Source organism: Anastrepha obliqua, chromosome 1 (genome assembly GCF_027943255.1).
Source record: "Anastrepha obliqua isolate idAnaObli1 chromosome 1, idAnaObli1_1.0, whole genome shotgun sequence".
NCBI classification, from domain to species: domain Eukaryota; kingdom Metazoa; phylum Arthropoda; class Insecta; order Diptera; family Tephritidae; genus Anastrepha; species Anastrepha obliqua.
Window position 1 is genome coordinate 55040199 of NC_072892.1, and position 13769 is coordinate 55053967.

General features: G+C 38.7%; 1 protein-coding gene across 1 annotated transcript; it reads left to right on the top strand.

The window, feature by feature from the left end:
• Window positions 1-992: 992 nt before the first annotated feature.
• Window positions 993-7150, top strand: LOC129252873 (esterase B1-like). The gene is made up of 5 exons (XM_054891016.1): window positions 993-1003; window positions 1115-1400; window positions 2415-2565; window positions 5899-6632; window positions 6695-7150. The coding sequence occupies exons 1-5, from the start codon at window positions 993-995 to the stop codon at window positions 7148-7150; spliced, it is 1638 nt and encodes a 545-aa protein (XP_054746991.1).
• The last annotated feature ends 6619 nt before the right edge of the window (window positions 7151-13769 follow it).

The following is a 13769-nucleotide window of genomic DNA, read 5'->3' on the forward strand; positions in this document are numbered from 1 at the left end:
AGCTATGTATATGTTTTTTATTGTACTATAAACTATAATTTTATACAAATAGAAAAAAATTAATAAAAAATAAGTAAATTTTCAAAACTTTGCAACATGTCGCACTGCTATTATTGTGAACGCAGATGTATGTGGGTTTCTTCCAACCGTTTACAGTACCTGAATCTGATGCAATAAACTTTAGTGAAGTAAAAAAATTAGATTGCAGTTTCATTATATCTACCAAACATCACAAATACTTTAATAATTTCGTAAACAATTTTAAGATTTTTTTACAATAATAAAAACGCACACAACAAATGAAACATATCTACACGTATTAGGATAGCTCACAAAAATAAATCTTTTATTCTATGGAAAAAAAAATTAGTCACCGAAATATTTTTTATTCTTCAGCTTTAACGCACGCCACCAGCAATTTGAAAATTACCATGGGATTTGCTTAGGAAAAAAAAAAACAATTTCAGATAAATTTTACACGAAATGTCGATGATATTTAAGATCCGCTTTTAATTTTAATTATTTTGTATAGTGACTCTGTTAAAAATTAACAAAAATTTAAATTAAAATTAAAAATCACTTAAAAATAAATAAAAATAAATAAATAAAATATTAGTCTACTTTTTCTAGTTTCCGTATCATTTTTTGAACATTTGCGGGGATTTAAATTAAAAGGGGAGCTTAAATAATATCGACATGTAAACATTTGCAAATTCAGTGGTAATTTTCAATTTGCTGGCGGCCCGGGTCAATATTAAAATTAAAAAATGGGCGATTAATTTCTTTGGCCATAGAAAAAATTTTAGGGAGCAGCATTAAGAAAAACCCTACTTTTTTTGGGCATCCTAATACACACCTAATATGTGCGTGTGCAGATTTGCGCATGAAAAAGATAAGCAATACAAATGGAAAGCAACATTACGAATAAAAAAATAGGTACAGCTGCAGGTTCAGTATGAATTTTTTGTCAGAAACGAGCAGTTAAAAAAATTATGAATTCAAAGTGAGTGCTTTAAATTAGTAACAAACTTTATTGCACTACTATGCAACATAAATCATAAGGTGGTAATTTGTGTGCATTTTCAATTTTTCTCTCAATTCTCTCCCTCTTTAGTATTACAAACGGTATTAACCCACCAACAGTGTCGACCACACATGGCAAGGTGAGAGGTCAAATGCGCCAAGGTGTCTATGGTGATATTTACTACAGTTTTGATGGCATACCATACGCTAGGCCACCACTCGGAGAACTGCGATTCAAATCACCTCAGCCAGCAGAGCCTTGGCTGGGTGTACGCGATTGCACCAAGTGCCCACCTAAATGTATGCAATGTAATCGTTATACAGGTGTAGTTGAGGGATCTGAAGATTGCTTGTATTTGAATGTCTACGTGAAGCGAGTAAGTTTTGTAGCTAACATTTATAAGTGGTGGTTAAGTTTTAAGGGTCACTGATGATTTTGAATAAAATACAATTTTTTTAGAAAATTGTTATCATTTCTCTTTATTATGATAATACTGGTATGACTCAATTACGCACGGAACAAAATATTTGCCAAATGGTCACCGCGGCCTCGGCGGCACACCTCCATCCGATGGTCCAAATTTTCGATGACGCTGAGGCATAATTCAGGTTCTATGCCATTAATGTGCCGTTAATGTGTCCTTTAGCCCTTGAATTATTGCTGGCTTATCAATGTACACCTTTTCTTTCAAATAACCCCAAAGAAAGAAGTCCAACGGTGTCAAATTACATGATCTTGGCGGCCAATTGACATCGCCGCGACGTGATACTATTCGGCCATCAAATTTTTCGCGCAAAAGAGCCATTGTTTTGTTAGCTGTGTAACAAGTGGCACCGTCCTGTTGAAACCACATATCGTCCACATCCATATCTTCCAATTCGGACCATAAAAAGTGCGTTATCATCTCACGATAGCGAACACTATTCTCAGTAACTGCCTGACCGGCCTCATTTTGGAAAAAATACGGCCCAATGATGCCGCCGGCCCATAAAACGCACCAAACAGTCACTCTTTGTGGGTGCATTGGTTTTTCGGCAATCACTCCTGGAGTGCCCAAATGCGGCAATTCTAGTTATTGACGAATCCACTGAGGTGAAAATATGCCTCATCACTGAAGATGAAGTGCGCGATGTGCATTTTGATTTGAACGCCCGTTTTCATAATAAACCTGAACAACTTTAACGCCTTGCTGAATTGTGTATCTTTCCATGTTTCAAATTCAGTTAGTATGGAATTGAAAAATGTCAAATGAAATGCAGAAAAGAACTTGACGTTTAGGTGTGGTTCACATTCAACATCGGCCCTTGAAATTTAACCACCCTTTATAATAAAAAAAATAAGAAAAGTGAAGTTACGGTTCAATAAGCTATTATCGCACTTCACAAAACAGCTGCGTTCTGACAGACCGCTGCCAGTCATAGTTTACTTGATTGGTGGCCGATTTACAACTGGTGATGCTTCACACGCTGCCTGGGGCCCGGATTATATTATGATGAAAGACGTACTACTCATAACCATGGGATTTCGCTTGGGTGCTTTAGGTGAGTAAGAGGGATAATGTATATATATAAAGTAAACAATTGGGAGTTGACAAAATATTTCGAGATAAATATGAAGGTAATGATCCACTAAAATCATAACTCAAATTAAGGTTTGTTTGCTATGTCATATTCATTAACTGGTCGTTGACGTAAATAGCTAGAGTTCGCTTGGATGCGTTGATTTGTTTGTTAATATATAAGCTTCGGTAGACACCTGTTTGTTTTACATGAACGACTAACTGGAGTATGTTTAACCCCAATTTATAAATACTATTTTATATTTATCGAAATTTCGACGTTATTCGACGTTATATAAATACGGAGGCAAACTTTAGACAATACCTTTTTTTAGTATTTATAATCATAGAAAAAAGTTGAAACATATATAAATGGATAGCTTGTGTTGAAACTTTTTACCTGATACCATATATGTGAATAGATGTAGTAAAATTAAAGGTGTTTACACATGCTTTTTTTTTTTGTCAGGACAACTAGCAAGTGCAGCGCTCAGACATGAATTAAGTACATTGTACTACACTTGGATTCTCTTTTAATTTTCTTTAAATCTACTCGATTTTCGAAGAAATCTGAGTAGATCTTGTGGTGCCAAGAAGCCAAGATGGTCACTTCTTAACACATCAGTGCCAAAGACCTCAAACCTGATTCGAGCGAAGGCGGGGCAGACACACAGGAAGTGGTCCGCCGTCTCATCCTCCTCTTCACAAGCTGCGCAGAGTACACTGTCTGAGATGCCCAACCTTTCCATGTGCTTCGCTCGCAGAAAGTGGCCCGTCATCAGTCCAACCAGCCGTCTGCACTCCCCTCTGCTTAATGACAAGAGGGTTTGCGACAGTCGATCGGACAGGACAGGTAACATCAGTTTAGTCCATCTGCAGCATCTCTCAGCCTGCCAAGCTCGCTTGTGGGTGGTAATTACCCATTTGCTAACCATGGCTGTCATGGCCGCAGAAGGGAGTGGCAAAACGGGCTCTGGGCCAAAGAAGTTGGCCTCATAGTCCATTCTAGCTAAGGAGTCAGAGGTATCAGGATATTATGTCTAACGACATAGCTCAGCCTGGATTTACAGGACTTGACTACCCCTGATGTGGTTGGAGGGCTGTCTTAGGCCATAAGCGCAGCTTGGCTGCCGCTGCAGACACATATAGATCTGCCTCTCCATCGCTTTTCCACAACAAAGTTTTTTTTTTTTTGTCGGGCTAACCTTTTCTCTCAGCCTTTTTGCTGACAGAACCGCACCACTTAAGGCTAGGCTTGCTGTTTTCTGTGCTGGAGCAGAAATTGTCAGAGCCTTGCGCCCTTCGGCTTCAAGCTTTGTGATGACGTCGGTATGGGTGCGCTTTATAATGCTGCACATCCTCCTAATGTCACCATGGACATTTTTGCGTGGCTCCACGTATGATAGGAGGCCATCTATCTTATTGCCTAAGCGTTCGACAAGCTCATACAATGCATTTGGTTTGGGCGCTGTGGCAATGCCTTGCACTTCATTGTCCGTCTTCTGTTTTTCTTTCTGTTGTGTTGTGGCGAGATGTTATGTTGGCGTCCCGACCAAGACACCGATGATACTACTTGATTGCGCTGCTATTCTGTTTCCGCGACGCTGGCTACCGGTGGGAATGGGTGTTTCATAATCCTTTGTATTTTCTTTAGTTGCTGTTGCTTGTGGAGGAGACCATCTAATCACAGAGCTCCTCTTAAATGCGTTTGCAGCTTCACCTGTTGGCGAGTGAACATTTCTGTTTACATCAGGTACATGCGTCCCATCATTGATGGTCTTTGAGTTTTTGTTTGTAATAAATTTGTTCATGCTATATGGGCCCCAACTCACAATCGCTATCTCCCCGCGTGTACGTAGTTACCGTAAGTCCCATAGTTATCTATGTAAACAGGAAGGCCATACGAGGGTTGACTTTGGCCCCTATGGGGTCCAGAGTTCAGAGCCAGACTTCAAGCCAGAATTAATGGGGAGCCATCTCAATCCAACCTACGTTTTCACTGAAGACTACGCGCTTTGAGCGCTTTGTGAGACCTGCCATGTTTGAAAGGGGCGGAGGAGGCTATGAGCTCTTCTGAAAGCCATTTTTGCAAGATTTCACTCCGCATACTCAGGTAACAGAGATTCAAAGCCCCAGCCGTTGTTCGGTTTAGCGATTAGTACAGCCGCTCCTTACGTGGAGAACAGACGCTGACCAGAGAGCCGCTCAATATGAGTCAGACGCTTCTAGAATTTTTGGGTTGCCTGTTTTGGTCCGCGAGTGGTATTTTATTTCCCACCTACCCTGCATATCTGCTGAGCGTTCCCCTATCCCTCACCTGGGGACACGTCCGATGGGAGACAGGCAACTCCACAACAAAGTTCATCGCTTCTTGAACTGCACACACCCCCGCTTAAAACACAGATGCATGCATTCCAAGAACAAAGTGCAGTTTTGTCCCGCTGGATTCCACGTAGACTCCAGAGCCGGAGCCATGCTCGGTCCTGGAACCATCCGTAAAAATGCGAAAACAGTGTTTGCCAGGCTCATTTTCTGAGTCTTCCCACAACTGAGCCTCTGGTAGCACTACACTGTATCTCTTTTCCAGTACGACTCTTAATGGCATGGAGTCAAGGGGCATGGTGAGAATCGTTGGATCGATGTCCATGCCTTCTCTGTGTTCCAATGCCGGACAAGGGCCGTACCAGTTCCCACTGTGTTTCAGTCTGCAGATGGCCTTCAAGGCCTCTCCTTGGATGAAAGCATCCAGTGGTGGTAAACCAATCAGAGCATCTAATGCCTGAAGTAGTCGGAAATGCTCCGGTGCAACAGATGGCCACAGTGCGTTGTAGTCTCGACTCCCACTAGAGAGAGAGTCCACTCATTCAGACCACTGTTGCATAGGCGATAATAGGTCTTATCATAGCCGTGTAGATCCATAGGACCTTGCTAGGAGAAAGACCCCACGTTTTCCCAAAGACACCTTTGCACGCCAGAAAGCTGTGAGTGCTTTGGATGTCTTAATTTCGGTGATAGGAAAAGTGGGAAATGAGAGGGGGTGTTTCGAGTATAATGTGTCTTGAAAAAGGCAAATCGATGATGTTGCCTCTTAGTGTTGTTGATTTATTAACGTCTAATGCACAATCGAAATTGAACATGAACTTGATCAACTCCATTGCGATTCCATTTACCTCCTTCTCTATATCCATACAAAATATCTATCAAACAAATAAGATTAAAATTTTCTTTTAAAAAATTGCAACCATTACATCATCAACGTTGTCACGTTAAACTATCGTCAGTAAACCGACTTTACAGACAACCTCTTTTTTTTCAGGCTTTCTGAGCTTCCCCGAACCAGAACTCCAAGTACCCGGCAATGCTGGACTCAAGGACATATTTTTGGCTCTACAATGGATCAAGCAGAACTGCAATAATTTCAACGGTGATCCCAAAAATATAACTCTTTTTGGTCACAGTTCAGGCAGCGCCGCGGCACATTTGCTCATGCATTTGCCTCAATGTGAAAATCTCTTCCACAAAGTCATACTTATGTCGGGCACACAAATGTATATACGTAAAGTTCCCCATCTGGAGTATCGTTTTGCCAAGCATTTGGGCTATAACGGACCAGATGATAATCACAAAATTCTGGCATACCTGAATTCACTCGCACCAGAACGACTTTGTGATCTAGAAATCTGGACGGCAGAGGAAAAGGAACAAGGACATTTCTTTGTATTTTCGCTTACAATCGAAAGTGAACACACACCAGATGCTATAATTACCAAGGATCCACTTGATATGTATGCCGTTGATAAAGAGGCTTGGTTTAATGGTCTACCCCTGGTGTTGGGCAGTAACTCATTTGAATCACTAATGCACTACAAATACTTCACGAAACAACCAAAGCTATATGAGACCTTAAAAGTTCATCCTGAGTATTTAGTGTCACATGAGGTGAGAGCAAAATGTGAGTTGTCAGCGCAACAACAGTTGGCAAGAAAACTTATACGATTGCATTTGGCTGAGAAGGATTTGAATATCGAGCAAGTGTTCGATGTCATGCGTGTAAGTGTAAGTGTAGATTATGGAAAATATTTTATTTACTAACAAAACAAAGGCCGCTGCAGCTTTCCTCTTATGATTTCATCTATCATCCAGTACATCGTTTTCTGCAAACGCGTCTCGCGCAAGCAAATGCGCCCACCTACTTCTACCGCTTCGATTACGATTCGCCTGATTTCAATTTGTATCGCATAAGGCATTGTGGACGTGAAGTTCGTGGTGTTTCGCATGTGGATGAACTCTCATATATATTTTTCATACCAGATTCTTTCAAATTGAAACGTGAATCAAAGGAATTCCAGATGATCGAGTGCATGGTGGATTGGATAACTAGTTTTGCTGTTAATTCGAATCCAAATGGAGTTAAAATTAAGCCTTTAGTGTGGGAACCGTTAGCAACGGAAGGTGCGCGCTATTGTCTTAATATTAGCGATGAATTGAGTTTTATAGAGTGGCCAGAAGCTGATACTTGCGCAATTTGGGATAAGTATTATAAGGAAGCGGGCATACGGCTTTTTTAGGCTTAAATTTTCAATCAAAAAACAAAAAAAAAACAGGTGAGGAAGAATTGGCAAAACAAAAAACTTAGATATAAATTTCCTAGCAAAAACACAGCAATGTTTTTTCTGAAGTAAGAAATGTTTCAGCAAATTTTCTTGGTAAGAAATATTTGATCCAATTTAATGTAAAAGATGGCTAGACTGTGTGGAAGATAATCTGAAAGCAATTGGGGAGAGAGACTCGCGATCAGTAGCAAATTATGGATAAGCTTCGAACATAAGAATGGAGCAAAACCCATCCTCTGGTCATCTGACTGATGATGATGATAAATGCAGGAATACCCTGCTAATTTTTTCAAAAATTCTATAAGAACTTAATAAAATATTTTTCAATGATTTTTGCATTTTTTTTTCGCTGAAAAATTAAACCCTCACATTTATTAGCAATTTTCCACAATGTCGTAGTTCCTAATGAACAAAAAAATAAATTGAAAATAAAACTATAAAGTACGCATCTTTTTTAAAGACATAATCTGATTGTTTAATACCATATCTCGAATATTAATAAGTTTTTCCCAAAAAATGATTGAAAAACTCGTTGTCTGTAGGAGCTGCCACCCTTAACCCTCCGATGTTCGGTGCCTTATGATGCGGTAAGTGCATCATAAGGGTCTGGCCAGACCCATACAAATAATGTAAGAAATACGGTTTTAAAAATAATTTTATTTATTTATTTGAACGGATTAGTATTAATTACGATGAGCAATTGGGTTTACAACTATATAGTTGCATGGAATGTTCATTAAGACATATGGGACGATTACATTTGCTGCAGTTATAACGAGTTTTACGTCGCTTTTTCGAAGAAGAAGCAGCACGATGATAGCACGATGACCCTGTTGAAGCAACTTGAGCATATGATTGTTGCTGTGCTGCATCTGATGTCGATGGACAAGATTCCGGTACCTATAAGTAGCGAAATTATTTATTTTAAATTAGTAAATATGAATACATGCATACACATATCTTTATACGCGGAGATATATGTAGGTGTGTATATAATTCATACTCACCTTGATATTGAAAAGATTCATTGCTTGTCTTATATGAGCAAACCTCCTACTAATGGGTTAGTCGCCCGTTTCGTCATATGTGGGATAACTAGCTGCCGTGCCAATTCTATGATAAATGAGCGCCTCTTATCACTCTGCTTTGCCGGATTCAGCTCGTCATAGATGATGAAAGAGGCAAAACCGGCAATATCAACCATATTATAAAACATTGCCAGTGGCCAACGGTTTGTCGAGCGTTTGCATGAATAGCCAGTCAACATTTGATCCATTGTATCTACCCCCGCTTTAAATTTATTGTAGTCCAAAATTTGATCTGGCTTGAATCCTTTCAATGGATCGGTGCTTTGACGGTAATGGGCAGTGGATAACATAATTACTGGCTTTTTCGGCTTTGCCATATACGAGCACAGAGCGATATTATTATTGTGATAACAAAATAAAGTGCTTTTAACATCACGCTTCGGGTTAAGCAATTCATGCGGAATGAAGGTCTTATTTTTTCTTACGGTACCGACGAAAGCCACTCTACGATCCATCAACATTTCTGCCAAGTTGTATGTTGAAAAAAAATTGTCAGCATAAACAGTCCTACCGCTTTCCATATAATTTTCCATCAATTTCATGACGACCCGTTCACCTTGATTCGTTTCTCGCTGGCCACCTGGTGGTTTTCCGGTATAAATTATACCTTTCAAAGGGTAGTTTGAAACAGAGTCACAAATCCAGGTCACAGGAGACAGCAATAGCTTGAAAAGAGCTTTATGACGCGGTGACGCTCCTCGTAGTGGCCCTTTACGAGTAAAAGTTGTAACATTGTGACAACGAGGCCTTCCAGGTGGTGGAGGATTTGAATTCCACATCTTACCATCTTTCGACCTGTATATAAGGCCCTGGGTAATAGATGTGCTGCATGATTCCATTGTGGTTGACGCCTGAAGGGCGATAGCTTCTCTATACAAATTCTCAATATCATCATGGTTTTCATCCAGAACAGCCTCTAACTCGATTTCCTGTTCTATATCTGATGGTTCACCGAAGTCATCTTCATCTGGAAAATATTCATCATCTTCCACGTCGCCACTTGTTTCAAATGGATCGGACTCCTGTCCCATAATTTCTTCAATTTGTGCCTAAAGTCGCTGACGTTCTTCCGGACTCACATTTGCTGCACTTAGCTTACGAAGCAAATGCGTCATCACATCAACTTCATCCATATTTACTTGTTCCATTTTATTAAAAAAACACTTCCCACTAATTAAAAAACACGTATTCACTTCAATTTTCAAATGTCAACTAAAAAATTATCTCTGTCGCTGCCTCCGCTAACAGTTTAGTTGTTTACACCTAACGGTTAACCAATTTACATGAGAAGCTTATATGGGTCTGCACAGACCCATGTGAGCTTAATTAACGAAATTAGTTTAAAGTTATTATTTTTACAACAAATATAGCAAAAATCTTAATTTTGCTACTTCATTGTGTTTAGCACACTACATTTTAGGAAGTCATGGACTAAGAAGCCTCAGATATTAAAAATAAAAGATCTACATACATTTAAAGATCGAATGGGTCTGGCCAGACCCATATGAACATCGGAGGGTTAAAGAGATTCCTTATTTTTGCGTAAAGGGTTTTGAACTGTTTTATGGTCGGTCTTTAACTTCTGACCGATGCTAAGACTACTAACATGCCGGTCAATTTCTATTTATTTAGGCCTATTTCTTTATCGACATTTTTGACATTATCGACGTTTTCTTTAGCATCAAAAATGCCTGGACGGCATCGACGAAACCAAAAGGCGCGTAATTAGCTGTTACATTACCTGCACCACAAGCACCGTTCACAATTTCAGCGGCCTAGCTAGCATTTTCGCCTATATCAAAGAAAAACTCGCCTCTCAAATCGCCAAATTGCCAAAAAGATTAGTCCAAGTTCAAACGTTGTGGATTTTTACGTAATCTAAGCTGTTTCCTAAGGTAAAAACTACAAAGGCAGAACTGCGATGGCTTTGGCACAGAAAGAGACCCGCAAAATCCTTAGGATTGCATCAAATTCCGCTCTTCTAACAGAAAGAGAATTTAAGAAATGGCAAGTGTTGCCGCCAGCAAATACACCGATATAAGGCCTATTAAAAAAGCGCCCCATCTGAAACATAAAAAATTGCACACAGAAAAAAACACTTTTGAATAAATTTCAGCAGGAACGGTGTTTTCAATTTTGCAAGGGACCACATGGCTTGGAGTTCTGCTACAAATAACAATCACGGTGAATGAAAAGAAAGGGCTATTTAGTGACTAGAAGAAGTTCAATCTAGATGGGCCGAAGGGATACAATTACTATTTCCGTGACTTAATAAAGGAGGAGATTCGTGAAATATTTGGACCCGTATCGGCTTCAAGTGTGGCGAAACTTGGATTACGTTCCAAAATGCTCAAACTTTAGCATGAACATAGTACAGGGTTGACCATATTAAACTGACCCATGTGATTATTAAAAAAATATGGAAAAAGAAACATTTTTTTGTGTTTCATTGTGAAAAACATTTAATTTAGTTCAAGGAGATTCGTTTACATCACTTTTTGAATATGATATCGCGCAAGTGGTCGCCCTTAGCTCGTATAGCGTAATGTGCCCGTTTTTCGGCGTTTTCCATAGTTTTGGCCAGCGTCTCGGCCGATATGGCGGCTATTTCCAGTCGGATATTGGCCTTAAGTGCGCCTAGTGTCTTTGGCTTGTTGACGTAAACCTTAGATTTCAAATTACAGTAAAAAGTTATAGGGTTACTCAATGGGTCAGTTTAATATGGCCAACCCTGTACTTCCCAGATCTGAAAATTATTGAAAATCTATAGGGTAAGGTTAATGAGAATGGGCAACAATTTGAAAACAAAAACGCTTTAATTCGAATCATTAAAACGGTTGGTCTGAAATTTTATTAGACTGTCTGGAGAGTTGGTACAAATTCATTAATCAACTTATTTACGAAGTAATTTATAAACAAGGTGACAGCACAAGCTATGAAGCTTTAACCCTTTGCACTTCAGCCTAGTAATGCATAGAGGCTATCAGCAACTCCAGCACTATATTCGTTCCAAGTATATTACATACCTATGATGTAGAAGAAAAATAGAGTCGTTTCTATAAAGCAAAATTTGTATTTCTTAGCTATTTTACAAACTAAATACATATATTCTAACTTATATTATAAAATAAAAACATAAATTTTCGGACTTCAAATTTCTTAAAGTGTGATATATTTCGAAACAATTGCTGATATGCATTCTCGGTTTATCGGGACAAGTTTCACAGTATTCCGAAGTTTCGCGTTTTTGTCCCTTTTCCTGTAGGTTAGAACAAACAACACAATCTCTTTTCTTGCCTTTGCGCAATATACAGTTCTTTGTCCAGTCTTGTTTAATTTGCTGAAGTGGAAGGTCTTAATCGATATTCGCGGAATTCACCTACAATTTGATGGACTAATCTCTTGATGGACTTCAAATGGGACAGTGCTTTTTCGTTGTTGCTTTTCTTTACACACTTATATAAAATCTATGCATTTATTGCAGATATCTCCATTCCCCAAAAGAACATCTATTTACTGTTAGCTTTTTAATGACACAAATACGGCGACAACGGAATGCAAAGGGTTAAGTAATAAATGTAGAAAAAAAGAGGTTGTCCGTAAAGTCGGTTTACTGACGATAGTTTAACGTGACAACGTCATAAGAAAATACTGATGTAATGGTTGCAATTTTCAAAACAAAATTTTAATTTCATTTGTTTGATAGATATGAATGAAAAATGACGAAAAGTTTGTCAAATTCATGAAAGATATGTTCAATTTCGAGTGTACATCAGACGTTAATAAGTCAACAACACTAAGAGGCAACATCATCGATTTGACTTTTTCAAGGCACTTTACACTCGAAACACTCCCTTTCATTTCCTACTTTTCCTATCATCGTCCTATTCTGAACAGAGAAATGGTTTATTGCCATGCACACAGGAAGAAGGCATATGCAAATACAAATATGTGAATTTATATACCTACATATGCGCATATACATACATATATATGCTCACTCAAGTAGGACAGAGCCAGATGTCGAACGTTGCCGAACGCGAGGCCAATTGTGCCTCTTTGTCATTCGTTCCGCGCTCTCGCTTGCAGTTCAAGCAAGGTAGCGACGCATGAGCAAAATACCAGCGCATGAGCAAGATAACGACGCACTTTTTGGTGCGCGCAGTCGGCTACATCGAATTGTAAGACGTTATCACGTCAAAAAATTCTTATATTTCCTAAATTTCTTGTACCTCTATTCAAATGAATCAATAAATCACTGAGAGTATTACACCTACTGAAGTTACGGATGAACTAATATTTCATTGCCTCTAATCAAGTGAACCGGTAATTCAGACAAACTTAGGCTTAAAATGTAAGTGACAAAATGGTCTTTCAGAAAGCCTATCTCATGTCGATATAAACATTTTTTTTGTTCTAGAAAAAAGTTGATAAACTTTGATAATTTAGTAAAAAACGTCAAAAATGCCTTTTTTTTAACTTTCAACAGCTGTTTTGCGAAAACTACGACTTCCATTGACACAAATTATATATTGCCATGTAGGGTATATGTGTGCCTTTCAAAATTTATGCACTTCAAAGAAATGGCGCGCACTGTTTTCGAGATTGCAGGTAATAACTGCACTATTGCACAAAAACGGGGTTTTTGGGAATATCTGGGAAACCGGTCTTTGAAAAAAATAAAATAAAATTCATTTTTGGTTTCAGCGACCTCAAATTAGTCTAAAAAACGCTTTTTGGTCGAGGACCATTTTTGAAAGTGAAAATTCGTAAACTAGTGAAATCATACTTATATGACCCAATCGAACCATTAGAAAAATATAACCGACAGGTGGCATTGTGAATTCCGCGCATCGCCGAGATGTATGAACGCAATGATACATTCTTGCTTCGGCTGACGGTCTTCCCACCGCTATGAATGCAGCTGACCATCATTATTATATTTTCATGTGGCCAAAATTATGTAAAAAAATTTCAATCGGCATAAAGTAGTTTTACTTATTAATTTATTTTACAAGTTCGCTTGTCCAGCTGACGTATTTTCCCCCCTCTATTTTTGTTTTATTCTACTAAATGTCAACAATACACAACAAAATTTCAGCTGGTATTAAATGAGTTGTTAACAATTTTTTTTCTACACGTTTCGCAGCATGCCACGCACGTACCCACCGCTACTGGACCAGCTGACGCTTGGTTTCGTGATACATTGGATGGCGTCTGTCTTCAGTATTAAAATCAGTCGGCATGAAATGAAGTAGTCAAAGCGACCCCTGGCTCCCGGAATATTATGTTTATAATATTTTTAAATAAAAATATCAAAAATCAAATAGAGCATAAAGAGATTTAACTATTTCAGGGCATAGAGATTTTCTCAAACGATAGTTACGCAAAGTCATTGGAAATTCTATCTGATTTGTAGTCTTAGTACTTAAGGATGCAATAAATCATTTACTTGAATAAAAAAATAAATATTTCTTGGGACTTTA